At 37.7% G+C, this 20,472-nt stretch overlaps 1 protein-coding gene across 1 annotated transcript in view; it reads right to left on the bottom strand.

The window, feature by feature from the left end:
- Positions 1 to 20,472, bottom strand: part of ARHGAP10 (Rho GTPase activating protein 10) — a 138,323-nt gene that overhangs the window by 75,947 nt on the left and 41,904 nt on the right. The window contains exons 4-7 of the mRNA XM_084204241.1: positions 8,877 to 8,948; positions 5,555 to 5,656; positions 2,490 to 2,600; positions 366 to 470 (exon numbers count right to left, since the gene is read on the bottom strand). Coding sequence (XP_084060367.1) covers positions 366 to 470; positions 2,490 to 2,600; positions 5,555 to 5,656; positions 8,877 to 8,948 — 390 coding nt within the window. The remainder of the gene's footprint in view (positions 1 to 365; positions 471 to 2,489; positions 2,601 to 5,554; positions 5,657 to 8,876; positions 8,949 to 20,472) is intronic.

The following is a 20,472-nucleotide window of genomic DNA, read 5'->3' as shown; positions in this document are numbered from 1 at the left end:
AAAACACTGAAAACTTCATCTTTCATTACCCATACGTTGAATTATCCAGTGTTTTATGCGTTTTTAACAGACTTCATTTGTTTTAAATAATCCTTGCATTATTTCTATCTCCAAAATAAAGTTAAAAAGGAGTGAAGGCCTTTTACTTCATGCTTGTTTTTTACAGTATTATTAGAAATTACAAAGAACTCACTGGAATTAGTGATGATTTGTTCAGTGATGTGGTTGTTTATCCAGGAGATGGCACCATATCCCCAAAATTCACAGGCAATGCCCTCGCATGGAACTAAGTGTTGGCAATACAGATACTGCACATGCAGCAATTTCAGCGAGTGATTTTATTCACAAAAGTAGACTCAACTTACATTTTGTATATTTATCTGCAAGGCCATTTTGTAATGATTGAAGTCTTTAGCAAGTTCATATCCCTGGTGATAGAAAGTGAACAAGCCCTGAAAAAATGATAGCACCTGAAATAGAAAAAAAAGACTTGTTAGAACAAAAACCCTCCATTTTCTTCAATACAATTGCTGCACATAGGCTTTTTTGGAAAGATAGATTACAAAATTATTATTTTAAAATAAATTTCCACTAATGCCTACACTTTATGAGTAATATTTAAATCCAAATGATGATCTATGAATACAGACATTTTGGATGGCCCTGTCTCTGGAATTTCACAACTGATCTCTACTTTCCATTTGACCATGGGAAATGTATATCCCATGTTCCCAAACTTTCCTATGTAACTTTTTCCTACAACTGCTCTGATACCAATGATGTCTGGAACACATATTTGTGCACAAGGAGGTAATGACCATGCTGTCCTTCCGTCACCATTTCTCTGGTCATTCCTCTCCCTGCTAATGACCACGTGGAGATGACTGTCACAGCAGTCAGCTGGTTTGCTGGAAGAAGGAAGCTTTGCACATTGCTGCTTTTTCTGCACAGATCTGACCTTCTGTCAGAACCAGCAAGTGACCCACTTAGCATATGCTGACTTTAGTATTTCAAAGAACAAACAAGTTGTACTACGCCGGAAGCAGCATGAGGTGTAGTCCTGTCTAACTCTCCTGTTTAGTTCAGGCTGCTGGAACAAAGCAAGTGAGATATAAAAGAACAACTCTCTAAAGAGAACAAGACAAAGAATGTACTTAATAAAAGTCTGAAGTCATACAGCAAATAAAGCATTTTCAACAAATGTAAAAAAAACCCATGAATTTTAATATTAAGGGAAAAGGAAGAACTTGGTGTGAAGCTTTCTAGTTTAGTGTAAACTTCAAGTACAAATTAGGCAACACAAAGTACAGCCCCATCCAGAAGGAGCTTTCAGAAATGAGAAAGGGACATGCTGCAAGAACATAATTTGAAGATTCATTTCTCCAGTCTGGATCTGAGGATACTTCAAACACAATAACCAAATGCAAAACTACTTAGGGTTAGAAAAATATTTTTCAAAAGTATTTTAAAAAATTTAAAAAGTCAACATATCTACAACAGAAAAATGCCACACAACCATTCTTTTCACAGCATTTTGCCTTTCTTGAAACAATGCTAATATAATTGCAGCAATTTATTCCCTCTTAAGTATTTTAGCAATTTTTTCATACCAGAATTATCTACATTAGAATAGATAGTTCTTAATAACTGCATAATGACCAGCTTTTTTGATTAGGGTCATTTGAAACTTTTCTTTCATTATTACATTAAAGCAATTGAATCAGAATAAAAGGACAAACTTGGCCCAAAATCACAGACTTCAGAGCATGAGAGAATGGAAGTCACTTCTACAATCCATCCAACAGTATTACACTACTGTTCTCTTGTTGTTTGATAAATTTGTATTTAAAATACCAAGCTCCTTTACATTTCAGAAAAATTTTAGAATAAGTTCTTCTCATAGATTTAAGAAAGTCTCATCAGTGCATGCAGCATTTCCTCCAAAATTAAATTAAACCCCTTGATTTCTGCACAGATTCAACTGCAAGTGAAATTGAACATAGACTACCCAGGAACGGGCTTCTTACCCAGCAGCACCCCCCTAACTGATTTATATCTGCAATTCTTTACTAGCTGGCCTCTAAACCCAACCCTCATAATTAAAATGAGATTCCTTGCATAGTCAGCAATAACATTTCATTGGTTAGAAAACTCAAGGCAATAATCTTGACACCAACATCTTATTGGATCCTCTATTCTATCTCACAATGTGAATTGAGGTTTTTGCAGCACAACAAAAGGTTTCACACATTTTCTGAAAATCAACATCAGTGGGTCCAAATCAGTTCTTATGACTGAGGTAAGGTTTGACACACCTGGTTAAATATATCTGCACTAGGAATCTGTACAGATAAAACAAGTTAGTTTAAATTCTGTTAAGTCACTTAATGAGTTGTGTTTTCCAGAAAGCAAAGCTTGGCTTTTGCCCGAATGCATTCCTTCTCCATCCCTTATGAAAGGTAGAGTAGGTTGAATTCCCTGATACTCACAGGCTCCACACACTCAAATTTCTTCCGCTCCTGGATCTCCTGCAACTTGCACACGTACTCAAGGGACAGCTCATAGAAGTGTTTTCTGTTCTGCTCCACTTGGTTATCTGCCTGCACACAGAGCACACTCATGAAGTTTCACAGACATTTTGCAGACACCTTCAGGATAACACACACACAGAAGTGGCAAGCAGATAATTTTCACCATATTGGAGAGATTTGTTACAACATAAATCATTCATTTACTTTTAAACGGCAGCAGCAATTCCTTTTCACTAGGTACCATATGTTGTTTTGAATCATGAGGCTAGACTTTTTAGAAAAATTCCAGCAACACCTCTTTAAGCTTATTTTCTAGGGAATCCAACTTTTAACAGCATTGCAAAGGTACCTGCCCAAACAGAGGGGGAGCCAAGAGCATCATCCATTAGAAAAGGGGAAAATCATCTCTCCAATAAAATTAAGGACGAAAATGTTATTTTTGAAAACTACAGTGCTGGTGCTTTAAATTTTACCCTATAAGCTAAATAACTGCAGTAAATAGCCAGAATGCTGTTGTACCCATCCCACACCTGTGCTCATTTTCACTTGCAAAAAATGCAATGGAAAAAAGTTCACTTATTGGTACAACACTCCACAAGTTTCCCCAGAGCATCCAGTCTCTAAAAATGCAGCCTTTCTACCTGCAGCTGATATTTAGCACAGCTTTGCAGAAATGCCAACACCATATCAATGCTGAACAGCTGCATTTCAGCTAACACCCATCTGCATATAAATATTTCACTTTCTAGCATCTTCTCATTATTTAGTGAAGTTATTATTTAAGATACATGGAAGATTCATTTAAATTAGTCTTAAAATTTAGTAATAGAAACTGTTATTTTAATAACATGGAAGAAAAGGTTACTCTAAGTAACTAACACAGTCTTTGCCCACAAAGATAATACAAAATGCATCTACAGTGAATTACCAAAGGAAGTGGAGAAGGGGTTAGGTGAAAGGACAAGACTTACTATCAGACTCTCTCTTAAATACTGAGACTACATCCTTCAGGCAGAACAGTGACTGCTGTGCTTTAAGAGGATAAACCAAATTAGCTTTAAGACAGTTTTGCCTTAAGACGTGCTTGGCTTTACTGCTCAGTGCTGGGGAACTCTCAGCAGTTAAAGGGGCATATCCACAAATGCCATTAAATAAATGAAGCCCTGATAAGTATTTCAGTAAGCAAATATGTTTCAACAAGCCACACCATTTTATGCATCCCATAAACTGTGGAATTGTTTGAGTTGTCAGCCTATAAACACAGGAATTGTTTGAGTTGTCAGCTAAGCTTCTAATCATATTTACATGAAGGAAACCACAACACCCTAGAAAGAGACTCTGAGGTGGATCTTCGAGGACATCTGGCTCACCACACAGTCCAGAATACATTATCACATCTCTCAGTTTTTTGAGGCATGAGCCATTGCCTCAAGTTGCACCCAGCAAGTTGCATTGTAGTTTGTGTACTGCTAAGAAAGAGAGAAGTGAGAAACACACCATGCCTCAGTAAAATTACAGGAATATCCCACCATCAAGAGAATTAAAAGTTGCGTTCATGTTAAGACACTCCACAACATGGCATGTTTTTCATCAAATTTTTGTCAAATTTATCCCTGCACTATTTACTCCAGTCAGGAACTGACACAACTAGTGAATGAATAAAACTAGATTATATACATTATAATGCAACTACACACACCTGTTTTCTAGGCTTGTGCAAGAAGTTGTTTCTTATCTCCTCCAACAACACACCCCAAGGGCTTTTTTTCTTATACATTTATACTTCAAAATTAAACACATAAATGTGAGAGCCTGACTGAAGAATTTCAGAATATTAGCTCATGAAACTTTGAAGGACATTTAAAACAAATCTATTTGCTCATTCTAGATTTCACACATGCTCTAAAACTTCAGGCTATATTTGAGACAGCTTCAAAATGCCTCTTAGAGGCATTATGTATTTTTCCATTGAGGTTAGGTCTCATTTCAGATTTGATATCAAGAACCAGTATTTCATCAAGTGATCATAATCACCCCTTTATCATTTTCTCTGCGTCAAGTTCTTTGGCAGCTGATCAATTTGACAAAAGTACAGGTCCTGACACATGAGCCATACCCAATAACTTCACTGGGACAACTCAACTCCCCAGAAGACATTTCTTTACACATTTGAGGGTCTATGTTGCAAGTGCAGCATGGTGAAGTGACATCTTAGTAAAACTCAAGAGCAGAGAAATTCCAGAGTAACTTTGCCAGTACTAGTAACCATTTTTATGAAAAATGGCATAGAATGTTTGGGATGAGGTAGAGGGCAGGGACAGGAGTTATCCTTGAGGAAAACATTAAGGTTTTTTATAGTCTAAACATTAATAATTACATTTATCTGGGAAAAAAAGTCCTTCTGGCTGCAGCAAGTGTCTACAAGGTTTCCCGGCAGTCTTTTCACATACTATTTGCCGTTGCTCCAAAAATAAAAACTATTACAAATAAGTTGATGATGATAATAAACCCAAAGGGAACCAGAAGGAATTCCAGGCAAAACAAATCTATCATTTATAAATTGTCAACAAACTTTTTTATAGCACTACTCAAAAAAACCCCCAAAACAAATCTTCAAAACGTGAGAAAAAGCCAAGGCACAAACCCACTTTATTTGGGAATAAAAGTCTTGCTGTCCTCAGCTATAATTGTTGGAACAGGATATTCAGTCAATACTCTCAATGCAATGCAAATTACATGAATGGTAAAGCCTTGTAAGAAATTCAGAGTTTTTCATAGTATGTTTGCACTTCCCTATTCCCTCAATTATACATAAAAAATGACATGAGACTCATACACACAAAACCCTTGATTCAGAAAATGGTAGAGGTACTAAGTTCAGCAAATATTGATTTTCTCACCAACCTTTCCAGATGAGAAAATTGGTTTGTTTTACCACTGGGAATGCTGGTTCTGCATTTACATAAGTATATTTACCTATTCCAAAGCCTTCAGCCTGCATTAAAAAAGAGTGGCAACAATACCTCTTGTAATTGTAGCTCTTTCTTCTTAGCTGATAAATTCAAATGTTTTTCTAACAAACTGTAGTTCTTCTCTGTCTCTTTATCAAACTTCTTCTTTTCCTCCTAGATGCAGAAACAAAGTAGCAATCGTGTCAATATAAAAGTGTACTATTTTTCTTCTGTTAAAATTCTAGTTCATCAGGAACAAAGAGAAAAAAAAAATCATAGCTCCAGAAAGCAGAGAAAAATATGTTCCATCTCATTTTCAAAATTAATTTAAAGGGTAACTTGAAATGAAATCCCATTGCATCATTGTGATGTAGCTTATCACAGAAATGCTTACACCTCCTAAGTTAAAAAAGCAAAAAAACTGGCCTCTTCTTGATTTATTGCATTTTTTATTACTTCCAGGCATCATCCACACCACCGTGTTTTTGAATAAAAGGCATTACCTGGAAATATCAGTTTCACTGAAAAAATAACTTTCTAAAATTGACAAGGGAAAAGTTCCAACAGCTCGAAATCCAAAGGAAATACACCTCTATAATCCATAGGATTTCTTCATTTTAAAGCTATACAACAACCTCAGAGCTGAATTCCTATTTCTAACAGAGTTTTATTGTGCCCATGACAAAATCCAACAAAAGGAAAAAATATCCATCAAACTTAGTATAGTATCAAAAGAGAAACTCTCACAGACACATGTGAAATCATTTGCACAATGCAAGACCATTTTTCTAACCACCAAAAGCAATGTGGACAGTCATTACATTTTTTAGGAAATCTGAGTTTCTGAATCTAATTTAGTAGAAGATACTGTAAAACAAATTGATTCCTCAGTTCCACTGTATTAAGGCAAAAATCAATATTCATCAATTCAACCAACCAGTTTTGAAGCTAGTTTTAGTATATCTAATTGCAGTTGAAAATAACCTCAAATAAATAAAATCAAGTATTTAACTACATATTCAAGAACTGGCAGATTTAATCATCAGAAAGATACTAGTTCAATTAAAATATTTTTCCTCATCTGTAGATTTGAAATCACATTTAAATACATTCTAACCAAACCCCTGGTTAAACTCTACAGACATAATTGCTCTTTTTTTCTCCTCTTAACCTTTTATTTTGAACACTACTATATATACTATATTTGAAGAGACACACATTTTTGTTCTCTAAACCATCAGATTCTGAAAATAGCATTACATTAAAGAGGTTGTTTAGGATTGCTTCTCAGCAAGGACTTCAGAATTTTTTCCCCCACTCTGAGACTCAAAATTTCCTTTAAAAAATGAGTCTTAAAAAATATTTGTTACCAACTGAAAAACATGAACATATGCATATAGTGTCAGGGTGATTAGAGATAACATATTAGCAACATGGGGAATTAGGAACAAAGTGCAGGGAAATGGGTGAATATCTCTGTTTATATTAGCAAACTTTTCATTGATGGGGTGAACAATTGCATGCTTTGCCCCCCCCCCCCCCCCCCCAAAAAAAAAAAAGAGTTCTCTTAACTTCTTAACAGGCAAAGCCAGAAACTTTACACACATAGCTTGGGATTAGTGCAGCAACACCTTTCAATAATGGGTAATTCAATAAGTGTCTCAGCATCCAATTCTATGAAGCCAAACTTTCCTCCCCTTCCTTTTCTTAAGCTTAACTCAGCCCATTTCACCAGCAAAGGGAGGTAAGATGCAGAAAAAAATCTGAGGCAGCAGATTCAACTTCTATTTTGTAATGGTAGAGCATAAATCTTTCCTAAAGCAAATGCTACACAATGTTGCAGATATATTTCACCACTAGATGCCATAGCTTGGTTTTCAGAGCTAAGCAGAGTTACATTTCCAATATCAGTGTTTTGATTATATTGAATAAATATTCAGTTAAGAATATTCCAAGAGCTAAATATTTTTAGAGGGTTTTTATTTAAACATTATGCAATTATGTAAGACTTCTAGTTAAAGGTTTAAATGACCTTTTTTGACAGAATTCTGTAAAAAAAAAAGTTTAGATCAGAAATAAAAGCTACAGCTTCACAGAAACAGTATGCAGAGACACAAGGAAAGAAACATGCATCCAAACAAAATGGGAGATGTAGGCTTTGTGAATGTAATTTGTGTCAGAAGCATCAGGAAGAGAATTCTGACTAGCAAATGAGTGAAGATAAGAGATAACTTAAAGCATTAGGATTTCTCACCCCAAAACCAGCGATATTCTTTAACAGCAAAAATACTGCTGAAATAATGCATTCATTACACAGCTGCTTCTATGACAATGGGTTACATTCAGAACAAATTCTCTCTTTCCTTGGAAGGCTGGCTGTATCACAAACCAAGTTTTTACTGTGTGTTGGTTGGGTCACCTAATATACTTCTCTCAAGTCCATAAAATTACACAAAGCTCATTGTACCATTGAACTGAAAGGATTTATGATCAAGAGCATTTACAGTTCATGAACACTGAAATCATATGCAGACATGTTAATCACTCCTGCCAAAGTCAAAATGCATAGTGCTCTTATAAGTGAAACATTGTCTTGACATCACTAAATATCACTGGCGATGAAGACATGAAATTGTAAAATAAACCATATGAAGGTATTTTGAAAATGTATTGTGTTTTACAACAGAAAACTTTAATAAAATGCTGGTTTCTTTCTTTTTTACTTATTTTTAAATAAGCACTTACATTTCTCACTGCAAGGAAGGCAGACAGACACAAATTTGTCCTTGTTACTTTTATCCAAATCTAGACTGTACTTAATACATGAAGTTCACTTAGCTTTTTTATTTAATATTCACAACTTAGTGACAATCTTAAAAAAATTATCAAATGCTTTTATCAAAAAAACTTTCAATGAGACCTTGTCCTCAGCCTCTTCATCCCTATTCCAATGCACACAGAGCCAGTGAGTTCAAAACAAAAAATTAAATAAAGGCAATTCTCACTTGCAGGTGGCAAAAATGTAGTTAAAAGCATATGGATGAGTGAGCTCCTTTAGGTAGTTAATATTTTTCAGCTTTTGATTGTGCAACTGCAGGCAAATACAAAGCAGAACAGGGTTACCCATTAGGAAGGGAGAGCAGGCTGTTAGAAGAATTCTTCCTATTCCAGACAGAGGAGGTAAGGGAGGTGGGGAGAAGGAAGGGAAAGGACACATTCTTCTCTTCTTGAAACATTCCATTTGTTTCTGAACCATGTTCTCCAAGTAGAAACAAAAAAAGCGTGAACACATGAAACATTAACAATAATATGTTTCTGCCAATTACATGTCATTATTACAATGCAATCCAAGTGGAAAAATTAAACAATCTTTGAAAGGCAAGAAGGGACAAACCTTTACAGCTCCTAGCTGCTCTTTCCGAAATCTTTCCAAAGGTTTGATCAGAGTTTCAGTAACACTGAGTGCCTAAAGAAAAAAAGCATGGGTTAGGTTTCTGTAGCCAGATTGATGAGTCACGTCAGCATCAGCAACAAAAAGTAAAAAGCAAGGAAGTTCTGGGGTAAAATAATAGAAGCTTGCAAGTTAGAACTTCTAACTCAAAAAAAAAAAATCACATCTGAGTTCATTCAAGCTTACAAAATTTCTTAATTCAATCCACTCTCAGGAAAATTAAATTAAAACATATGCAAAAATTTCAGAAATTTCCAGGTTGCATCCAAAATTGCAACTGCTTCATTTGTGGCAGTCTTGCAGATCAGATTGAAGGCCTCAATACCTTAACACCAGAATGACACAGAGGACAAACAAGCTTCATTAGGGAATGCAAAGATTTCTGCAACAAGAAGCATGACAGACAACTGTGGAATAGACCAATGAGTAGCAAACAATAATCTTTTAAGACAGTTAAAGCCACCAGGAATTCATATAAATCTCCAAATAATAACACACTTAAGTACATTAATAAGACTTTAAATTAAAAAATCAAAGAGATGCAAAGTCAATGAACACGAGGTTGAGATGACTGGGTGAGCATCCACCAGTGCACTTAAGATATAAAGTCTCATGGCCAGAGCAAAAAGAAAAAAGGGGGACACAACATTCCATCATAAGACAGAAAACTGCAGCTTATTAAATCTGCACAGCTACTGCTAATTCACATGAAATTTCCCTGAAGATGGAGCAGGGTTCCATTTGGTGCAAAAAAGACTTTAAATTTTAAAGTCTTTTGAAATTTCAGGAAAGGCTGGTACTTCTTTAACACAGCAGCAGCATGGAAAAGCTGGCAAGAGCATTGCAGGTGAGGGGGAGCAGGGGGAGCAGAGCTCGTGGTCTGGTCTGTCCTAAGGCAGACCCACAGAACAAATCATGCCCAGGACTGGGCTGGGATGCCAAGAGTTCCGGCAGAGCTCCCTGGAATCCCCCTAACATACAACAGGAGCCTTTCTCTCTACTTCCTCCCCTTTCCCCTCCCTTTATAGTGAAAATCTTGGGATAAAACATCACAGGCTTAAACGGGTCTTCTGGAACATCTCTGAAAATTCTTATCATAAAGCACAGACGGGAAGCCCCGGAGATCTGGCACAACACAAATCTGAGCAGCTCCGCTCCCGCCCATGCCTGCAGCCATGAGGGATTACTGTGGGAGTCATCCTGCCAATCCACTGTAACCACAGCAACCCACCTTTCTCCAGGGCCAGCACAGCACACTAACCTGCAGCTAACTGGAAACCCAAAGAGCCGGCAAGTCTGGGCCAAACTAGGTGCTGCAGAGTCATCCACATAAAAGCTACATCCTAACTGCAGAGCGCCTTTTCTCAGCACAGAACTTCCCTCTGCATCCACTTCCTGATTTTGCCAAAAACATTTTAAAGCACCCTTCGGAGGAAGAACTCTCAAGTCAGAGTGGAAAGCGTGGAAACCTCACAATCATTCCTTCTGTACTGGAAAACTTTTAATTGTTCTCTGTTCTAACAAAGTGAAGGAGAAAACTCCTCGGAGGAAAACTCACAGAGGATGGCACAAGCTTCCAGGAGGTAGAGCACCACCCTTACTGGAATAATTTCAAAGCATTTAAAGGTAACAACTGAGCACTCACATGGTTAGAGGGTTAAAAATAATTAACAAATGACAAGTTGCTGATTAGTTGTTTGAACATTTACACAAAAAAAGTGTAAGGTTAACATGCATTGAGTGTATGCTGAACACGAAGTCCAAATCAAAGAAAACCATAGCCCCTTGATGTAAAAAAGGAAAAATACCAAAAAAAGAGGAAAATATATGCATAAAAGGCTGTGCTTCATAAAACAGGAGGGCTATAAATCACTTGTCCTGCTATTCCTGTGCAGTACTAACCATGGGAACCTCTACAGGAATTTGTTTGAAGCAGAAAATAATCTTTAAATCAAAATGGGATGTTCTCTTCAGCGACTGCCAACAAGCAGATTCCACTGCTGCCAGTGGGATGGTATGCCAGTAATTCTTTCATTAAAAGAAAAACAAGCTTCCCCTCCTTCCAAAAAAGACATTTCTCATTTTGCACAACTTAAAACTTATGTTAACAGATGTATCCCCAGGTGCCTGCCATGAAGGTACTGATGATTTGTCACTCCTTTTGTTTTCTGGGTTAAATAACAGGACTCTTGATTACTTCTGGGTGGAGTGAGGTTTTGCAGATCTTTCGTACCAGGCCATATATTAGAATGCAAGACTGGTAAATTCAACAGTGAATTACAGAGATGTTCTTCTGACTGACCAAGTTTATAATTAGAATACCTCCAATACAAGATTAAATAGAGATGCATTCCTGCTGTTTTCCAGTATGTAGAATCCAGTGCTTGTCATGAAAAATTACAAATAGATGTATTATTGTTTATAGGAAAAAAATATTTGCACTGCTATTCATTCTTAACTTATTTATAAATTGGAAGCTTAAAACAACTTTTTTTTGAACTATAGATAACAAATTAGCAAATAAGCAAAGGATTACCTAAATGTATTTGTAATTATCACTTATACCTTTCTTCAGAACTAGAATAATGTTAAAATGGAAAATTTCCAGCAAAAGTTAAACTAGGCGTTTAAGTTGATTAATATGAAACTAGATGTTCCTTCCTTTTTCAACTTCTATCTTGACTCTTACATTCATTTTCATCCCTCTTCTTCTCTAATCCTGACAGATTATGACAGAAATGTACTATTTAAAATGACATTTTAAAATCCCTTTTTTTACATCTCTCATCTATCCAAACCTACATGAAACAAATATATATTCAATTATATCTGGCAGGCAAACTGTGGCATGCCAGTCATAAGTGAACCAATCTAACAAGGTCATGTCTCAGGTAACAGAATTTTAACCAGCTTTGTGGATGTCAGAGTCTCAGGAATGCCCTGAGAAATGTTTAACCCGACGTGCGCATGAGTCCCAGGCAGACAGTCCCAAACTGCTTACACTAGTCCTGCTCTGTTTGCAGCACCTACAGAAAGGTCAAAGAACTAACTTGAAGGTAAACCTGGCAACAGCAGCAGTAAATTCATCAGTGCCATCACCACCTCAGAAGATCACTCTATCCAACATTTCCAACATTCTGAAGCATGCTGTCAGCGTTCTGTTTATCTATTTCAGATGCCTTTACAAAACTCCACTTGCTCAGGCAGAGAAGCTGTACAGATCATAGACAAAGGGCCCCAACCTCTCTTTCCAGGGCAGCCCCCAAAGGCACAGGCTAAATCTATGAGCAAGCTCATTCACAGCTGCTGGGTACTTCCGTAGCCAGGTCAACAAGACCCAGCAGGTCACTGAGCTGTCAGCGGCACTCTACAAGATGACTCCATTTAGACTGTCACTTCTTCCCTTCCCAGAAAGGGTGGGAGTAGAGGTGTTTAAGGACAAACTGCTTCCACCAGCACCTCCTCCTTTGCACTGTAACCTGACAGAGAAGATCAGGCACCAGCATTCAATGCTCCTCTTGCTTTCTCCTGCAGTAGGCAGGAGCAGGTTCTCTAAGTTCCCACTCCCTTTCCAGGCACAGCCAGGCTTATATTGCAGAGGAGGAAGGCTGCTTGCATGGTCTGTAAAGGAGTAGCAGCCCACAAGAGCTCTCCTCAAAGTTCAGTGGCTAAAAAGGTTAAACCAACCTAAGTTAATCAAAGTTTGCTATTAGACAAATGTAGCACTGGCCTCCTAGCCTTCATCCTAAAAACATCCTTAGAGCTCAGCCTTTACTGGAAGCACTGGAAATTGCACACTGCTCATCAACAAGTCTGGTGGTGAGGTAAATACATATCCTGACTCTGCTCTAGTCTGAAATGATGCATTCTCCCATTAAAAAAAAAACAGGTTTACTAAGAAAGAAGAAAAATTAAGCCATAAACAGACACCTTCCTACAGACTGCACTGCAACACAGGAGTGCTGAGTTCCCAATTCCATCTCAGGAACTGGAATGCAGATTGAATGCCTTGCATAAAGGAGGGGTTTAGTTTCTGAGCATACCAACTGGACAGATTTATTTGTAGTCAGGGGCAGGATTGTCCCTCAACAAAGCTATGAGGGAGGCCAACAAGTCAGTAAGGCAAAGCTCATGAAACTGAGCAAGTGTCAATGAAACCAGATCTGGGAAGGAAGCTTTGCCTTAGTGAGTGCAACAGAGAAGGCATAAAGACATACCTAGCAGTGATTCAATAACAAAATGGTTGATAATGCTGCTAGATAAAGAAGTCCACTTTCCAATGAGGATATTTACCACTACAGCTGCTCTTCTACTTACAGAGGATACGGTTGTGTTTTCCCTAAGAAAATCTGAGCCTAATAAAATTTTTTTAAAAAAGCCAATTGTGATACCTCCAATATTGGGAGAGAGAGAAATATATAAAGAATATTATTTTCTCCAAAAAGCTTTCCTACTTCTTATAGTGATTTGCTACTGAAATTTCTCAAAGCATTAAGACCTATGCCTGAAACCCTGTATTATTAAAATTTGCAGATACAATTCCACTACTGAAAACATCAGATGTTATTTGCAAAGCCTGAATCTCTATTCTTTCTTTTCCCATGAGAGTAGGATTTGCTGTTGCACTTACACATGCCCCAAGTTAGCTGCACAGCCAACCCCTCTGCCAGCCCTACAGACAAAGGTGTCTCTCTATAACCACACCTCAGCACTGGTTTTGCATTTATCTGGAGCACTGATGACTGCAGATACTGCAAACCACCCCCAAGGCTCATTATTTTGTTTTCAAATCAAGTTTTATTCTAGTAAACATGTCTGGATTTTCTCCCTGGTCTAGAGCTTTCCCAGCAACTTTACAATCTTAGATAATGAAAGGACCTCAGGCACACATTGGGAATACAGACATAGGAGTTTTTTTTTTGTTATTAGAAGGCCTGCAGTATATAGACTAAAGGATTTTTAAGGTGGTCTCATAGCATATTAATACTTGTGTGTCTTGGCATGTGTGCAGAGGCTATAAAAAAGAAGTGATATCCCTTGCTGTGGATTCATTTGCTGTGGAAGAAGCCATCTGGTAACAAATGAGCCAGGTGGACTGGTGATACAGCTCACCTAGAGACAACATATTTTTTTGAAGCACCAGGAGGCATCTGTAACCAAACACATCAACTGCCTCTTATGTGTTCCAGAGAAATACCCCTCAGGGTTTGGTAAGAACACAAAAAAATTCTCAAACTGTTCCAGGGGGAATTTCCTAGACCATTGAGCCACTGCCTCACAAGCCTCAATACACACAGAATCCTGTGCTCTGCACTTCCTAATTCTTTCACAAGCAGCAGCCTCGCCTTACAGGAAATACAACAGCTGGACTCATGAGTTCACCCTTCTACAGAAAAGTTGTTTCCTGTTCATCTCCTGGAAGTTCATGACTCATCTTAAGGACAGACAGCTAAAAGGATCTCCAATGATCCATCTGCTATGCTGTCAACTACTCTGAAATGCTGCCCTCATTAATTCTCTTGTCATGAAATCGCTGGCCTCCAAAATCAGATTGGTATCATAAGAAAACAATACATAATTTCCTTAAAAAAAAAAAAAGATAATTAAATAGACAGGGGGGTTTAGTAAAGATTATTTACTGAAAGCTATTTAATAGTCCTGTCTTCTGAGTCAGTTTATTCTTATGCAATACATTCCACAATAAAGAGAAAAATACTACAAAGCCATAATCATAACAAACAAGAAAACAAAATAAAGAGAAACAGACTTTCACACAAATCAGCTTTCTCCATCTGCAGTGAAGGAAAGCTGGGGATAACGCCTCTAAGAAAGACCTTGCCTTAGCAAATGGCAACACACCCGAACATGGTCTGGTTTTCATACCATAGACATTGTATATGGTCATATCAGGATCCTGACCAAGTAAAAAGGCTGCTCAGAAAAGAAAAATGCATTATGTCCATTTTCTTGGTGCATGGCAAAGCTCATCACTGAGCAAAAAGATGCCTCTGGATGTCAAAGAATCCAGCAGCAAACAACGGCATCAGTATTCAGTCAAGAATGAATTGCTCAATTGTCAGCGCTTTCCTCCAGAAGAAACAGTGGTGTTATTAACAACCAGCAAAATCCAAACTGGTGACAGCTTTACAATGCAAATTCCAAACATTTCCCAATGATGAACTAACAGAATGAAAATTCTCTAGTGAATTATGTTGATGCATGTGAGACCACAGAGTTATCTGGAAGAGGAAGCCAGTGGTAACAGGACTTGTCAGCTATGTTCACTCAGAGGTGGGAGGAACACACCCAGATCTGGTTTTGCACTTTTTTTTTTCTGTTGTACAGACAAGTCATCTTTGGTTTATAGATTGACATGGACAAGTTCTTATGTAACTCACAAAATTATTTCAGAAGACTGTATATGACATTCAAAACCCAACAAATGAATGAAACATTCAATGTCAGGAACCACCAAATCAGAGTAAAATGTAGCTGAAATACTCATAGTTCTACCTTTGTGTTCCATATTCTGATAATTTTATGATTGTCATCTGGTCCCATGCCCAGCAGAGCAAAAGGGAAGGCTGGGCAATGAGATATAGCAGCAGTTCTGCTTGTTTCTAAAACTTGAAAATGTTTCATTAAATTGGAAAAATTGCACAGAAAAGAAAAGAATGTAGATGCTGCAATTAAGGTACTCAAATACTGTTCCTGAGACATGCTGCTTCATCTGTGCCTTTATCTCTGCATCTGAAATATTCAATGTACTGTTGGCAGCCTAATTTTTCAGAAGTGGTCAACAATTATGTCCCTTCCACTGTCTTGGCAGATATATTTAGCAGTTTGCACTGTCAGCAGACTTAAAAGCATCTGAACATATGGAGCACTACATAATGCCTTGAACTCCTATTGAACAGATCTCGAATGCACACATCTAAGACTACCGGGTGCTTTTTTACTCTAGATCAGTGAGTAAACTGATTGCTCCTTCCCACAGATTTCTTCAGATTACTGTCAAGAGAGATTAAGATTTACAAACCTCTAAATACTGCACAAAGAGTGCCAAATAAAAGATTAGAAAAATTAATACCACCCTCTTCACAGCAGAGTCAGCTGCTGAATCGGATCCAGATACAAAAGTCATTGGACAAAAGGTAACAGAGTTAGCTATTCAGAAACACTGTGTGTTAAGTGAGCACTTTACCTGTGAAATAAATACTCATGCACTTCCATATCTTATCATAGGAGGTAGTTTAAGTAAGAATAAATAAGTAAATGTACATATGTGTACAGATCTTTAAACTTTGGAGTGTATACCTTTGAATGTTAACAATGTCTTTTAACTTGTGAAAGCACAACTGAGAAACCCACTCCCTCCACTTTTTTTTAAGAAGAAATTAAAAAAAGACTAAAAGAGTGACTTCACAGGGACATTTCTTTAAAAATCCATAGAGAAACCATTTATTGTGCTCCAGATATATGCCAGGAATAACTCTGCTTTTCAGAGATGCTAATCTGGATTTGATTCTGCCAAGCTGGCAAAACTGACATAGAATGCAAAAGAATTTTTTCAGAGGCCAAAACTGCAAAGATACCCACAGCAAAAGAACAAGCCCTTTTTTGCTAAAAAAATAAAAAGGAGGAAAAAGACTTTAAAATACAACTGCATAGTACCTTTCCTCTTAGGACATCTGAAGGGATGCGAGTGTGAAAAATGCAGCAGGAAGTAGAAGAGAATGTATCAAAGTAAAACAGCTTGTTTATATTGCCTTGGGAAATCACAGGGAATATAGCAAGGTGAATATAATTGTATCAGAAATCCTATACAAAGAGAAATCTAATGGAGTGAAAGGAAAATAGATGAGTGTGTAGGGGCAAAATTAGAAAGAAGGTAAAAAACATTTTATTTGGCAACAGCAAAAAAAAAACAAACTAAGGAAAACAGGTTCTTTATATGTGTCTGGAAAGAGAGAGGAAGGAAGCTATAAAACCATCATTGAACTGAAACGAATGTCAAATTAATGATGGTGTATAAGACAACAGATTCTAATTATCTCCAGAAAGGAAAAAACCCTCAGTTATAGCAAACTATCTAACAAAGGGGGGGGAAACAGGTCTTAAGGTGAGTAAGCACTCCTTAAGAGCCATTAGATGCATTCCTACATTATACAACAGAAGTATTAACTGCATGCAAGTTAGAAGGGGCTTTGCCTCAGGATAGGTTAGGAAGTTGGCAAAGCAAACTAAAGGGAGAGGCAAGCAAGGTCCTAGAGGATGGTAGAAGAGCAAATATAGCGGCAATTTAAGAGCAAGAGAGGAGGAGAAAGCAGTAATTCTAACATAAAAGATAGGAGGTCTAAACACAGTGTAATTAAATAGAACAAGGAAAAATACAGATGCAAAACACCACTTAAAAAGGGTAACCATAAAAAAACTACTGTGAAGGAAAAGTGATCAGTTTTATTCCATGACTATTGCAGAAAAATTCTCAAAAATTTCCCAGCGTAACTTGTAGTAAAGAAGACTCAGTGTGAACATAAGGTGAAACAAATGAAGACTAAATAGCAGAATAAAGAGAAATCCATGTTCCTGGAACTTTTTTAAGAACAAGTTAGACCAGCTCTTGACAAGAATCATGTAAACTCCATAAGCAGATAAGCTCCAAGGAGGACAGAGGAACTCCAAGGAAGGAAAGTACTCAAAGCCAGCATACCCAGCTGACCACAGCAGGAGTGCCAAGCACTGCAAAGATAACTGAGGGAACAATACAAGAGCTATCAAATTTGGTTATGACTTAGCAAGACTGGCATCAACAGGGAAAACTAATCAGGGGCAAGCTGGTTGTTTAGGAGTAGCCTGGGATGGAGAAAGGGAGGTGTGAAGGAAAGGACCAACAACCACAGGCTAACCAGGTAACACTTCTCTGCTCGCCACCACAGCTCAAATGGGGGCAGACAGTGAAGCCTGTTGTTCTCAGTCCCTCATAAGAATCAAAGCTCCTTTCTGCTACCAGGAAAACTGGGGCTGGGAGGGAGGCTTTGGTGCTCTCCCTGGCAACCAGGGCAACAGCTGGGTACTGAGACAAAGCATCTGAGCATCACCATGCTGGGCCCTTGCTCATCCCCACCTTTTCCTACCACCTTGCCAAGTTCCCTGTCATCCCTGAACTTCCACAGCACTTCTACAGTGCCAAAGGAGCAGAATCTAAGTCCTACAACTCCATTCACCCTCAACATCAAAAATATATTTACAACACCCTCAAATAATTTCCAGAATATTCTCAGGGACAAAGTGATCTACTTCTGCCCTGGGGAGAATCACGAAGCTACAGTGCTATGGAAAGATGTAATTTCTTTTTTTTATTGGCCACTCTGTAATAATTTCAGTGAAATGTTTGGATTGCCAACTTCTCTTTTCATATGCAACTAAATTCTTTGACACCTGGGATATAATTTCAGCAACCTTTGAAGGAGATGGGAGAAATGGTAAAACCATGAAGTGCAAGATTCCATCTGAACGAAAATATATCCACCAAATAAATATTCACCAGATAAATTTACCTTTCTGGTCATCATTCATTGTAAACACTGACAGCAAGTTTTATGGACTCTGGATTCACTACAAATTCAGAAAACCATTAAAAGTGTAGATGATGAGCATTTACTTTGAGTCTAGAATGTATTTTAAGTGCAAATTTGTTTCATTTACAATGTGGTTCTGAAAAAAATGACCCTTTTCTCAAGTAGCTAAAAAACCAAAATGCACAGCAGTGTCTGAAATGCCTTTTGTCCTGTAACTATTCATTGATTCCTTTAATATTACTTTATGGGCCTGTAATTTGCCTATCTATTTAACTATTCACTGCCACTGAAGAAAGCAGTCCAAAATCCTCTGGTCATCTTCAAAATAGGAAGGGGGGAAATGCTCAATAATGATCATTCTTAACAAAGACTGAGTGCTTTTGAAAAAAACATCCTGCTATATACTTTGCATCTTAATGGAAAGTCTTTGGATCCCTGACCTCATTCCAAACATCTGTGAATGCAACATGTCCTAATATTCGCCACGGGAATATCTCTAGAACTCAAGCCACTGTTAAAACATCCACTGAGGAGTCAAAAAAAAATATAGTCAGAGGAGCAGATGCTGGAAATTATCTTTTCCAGTCACCACACAATCATTTTCTCAGAGACTTATGGCCATTGTTACATAAGCTCACTCCAGAAATGATACATAACATTTGCTAGGCTACAGATGAAATAAAAAGGCCACGCATCTGGTAACACAGAGAATATATTCTGTTTCCATTTGGTATTAAATATTTTCCCCATTACAATTTATACTCCCTGTTTTTCATCAGTCGCAGTTCTAACAAAAACTGCATTTCATCCTTTTCCTATCAAGAAACTGACACAAGTTAGCTTTCAGGATGACAGCACCTTCTGTGTAAGCACGGGCACCATACCAAAAAAGTAAATTAATACAGTTTCATGGCATTCAGTTTGAACAATGGAAGTGTTTTACGATCAGCACTGGATTCTGCACAGCCTGCTGTGGTGATCTATCCCTGCTGAAGAGCTACGGATACAGTCACTGAAATGTGCCATGTAATTGTTAAGTCATCCCTCAAAAGCCTAACATCAAAATAATGTGGCAGTTCATTAAGTATTTTTCATTATAAAACTTCATAAAGATTTTCATTAATTAGATTTGTGCAATTCATTAAAATAAAATACAGTTATGGATAGCAGGAAAAAGTAGACTAAAAACTATACTATAGAATTATGAAAAGCAAAAGAAGTATTGAAACATACTTGAGCCAATCTCTACAATTTGGCAAAACAGCTGAAAACACTGAAAAATTGTCTCTCCTATGCAAAGACAGTTTTTAGGAAAGTGTGAAGAATCATACTGACTCTAATTCAGACCTGAAAGTGGTTCCAGATCAGAAGAGCATACCAGAACACAACACTTACAAGGAATCATGACCATTACTGGGATCAGGACTGGAAAGAGAAACATGGAAAAAAAGAATTTTTCACAAGTTCTTTTATCACTTATCTACGTATTCCTGCACTGCAGGCACAGCTTCTGGCAGAAGGAAACAGGGAAGACAGCAGATTAGTCTCAGCTTCCTCTCAGTGATGCCAAGGGATCACTGATTTCCAGGAAGGCAAAGATATAATCACATGTCAAATACCAAGAAATGCAATTGCTATCATGTCAGATCTAAGGACATGTCCCAGATGGAGAGTCTGGCCTGACTCAGAAGAAAACTGGGTACACAGCAGCTGCTCTATGAATCAGTGCGGTGAAAAAAAGCTGGGCACACAGCTGCTGCAAAGAACCAGTAAGAAACCATCCAGAAGGAAACCCCCCATCTTCTGAAAAGTTAGGAAGCCCAGGTAGCAGGTGTTTTGCAGAGCCTGCTCTCAGCCCCTGCTCTGTGTGCAGCCAACAGGAGCCATATACCCCAGGCAATCACAGGCAACAGAACGAACAGAACGAACTTTTACAGAACAGAGCAACTGTCTGCAGC

The sequence above is a fragment of the Fringilla coelebs genome, assembly GCF_963513975.1.
Source record: "Fringilla coelebs genome assembly, chromosome: 4".
Classification (NCBI taxonomy): domain Eukaryota; kingdom Metazoa; phylum Chordata; class Aves; order Passeriformes; family Fringillidae; genus Fringilla; species Fringilla coelebs.
The sequence above is the reverse complement of the archived record's forward strand: the minus strand, read 5'-3'. Positions and strand labels throughout refer to the sequence as shown.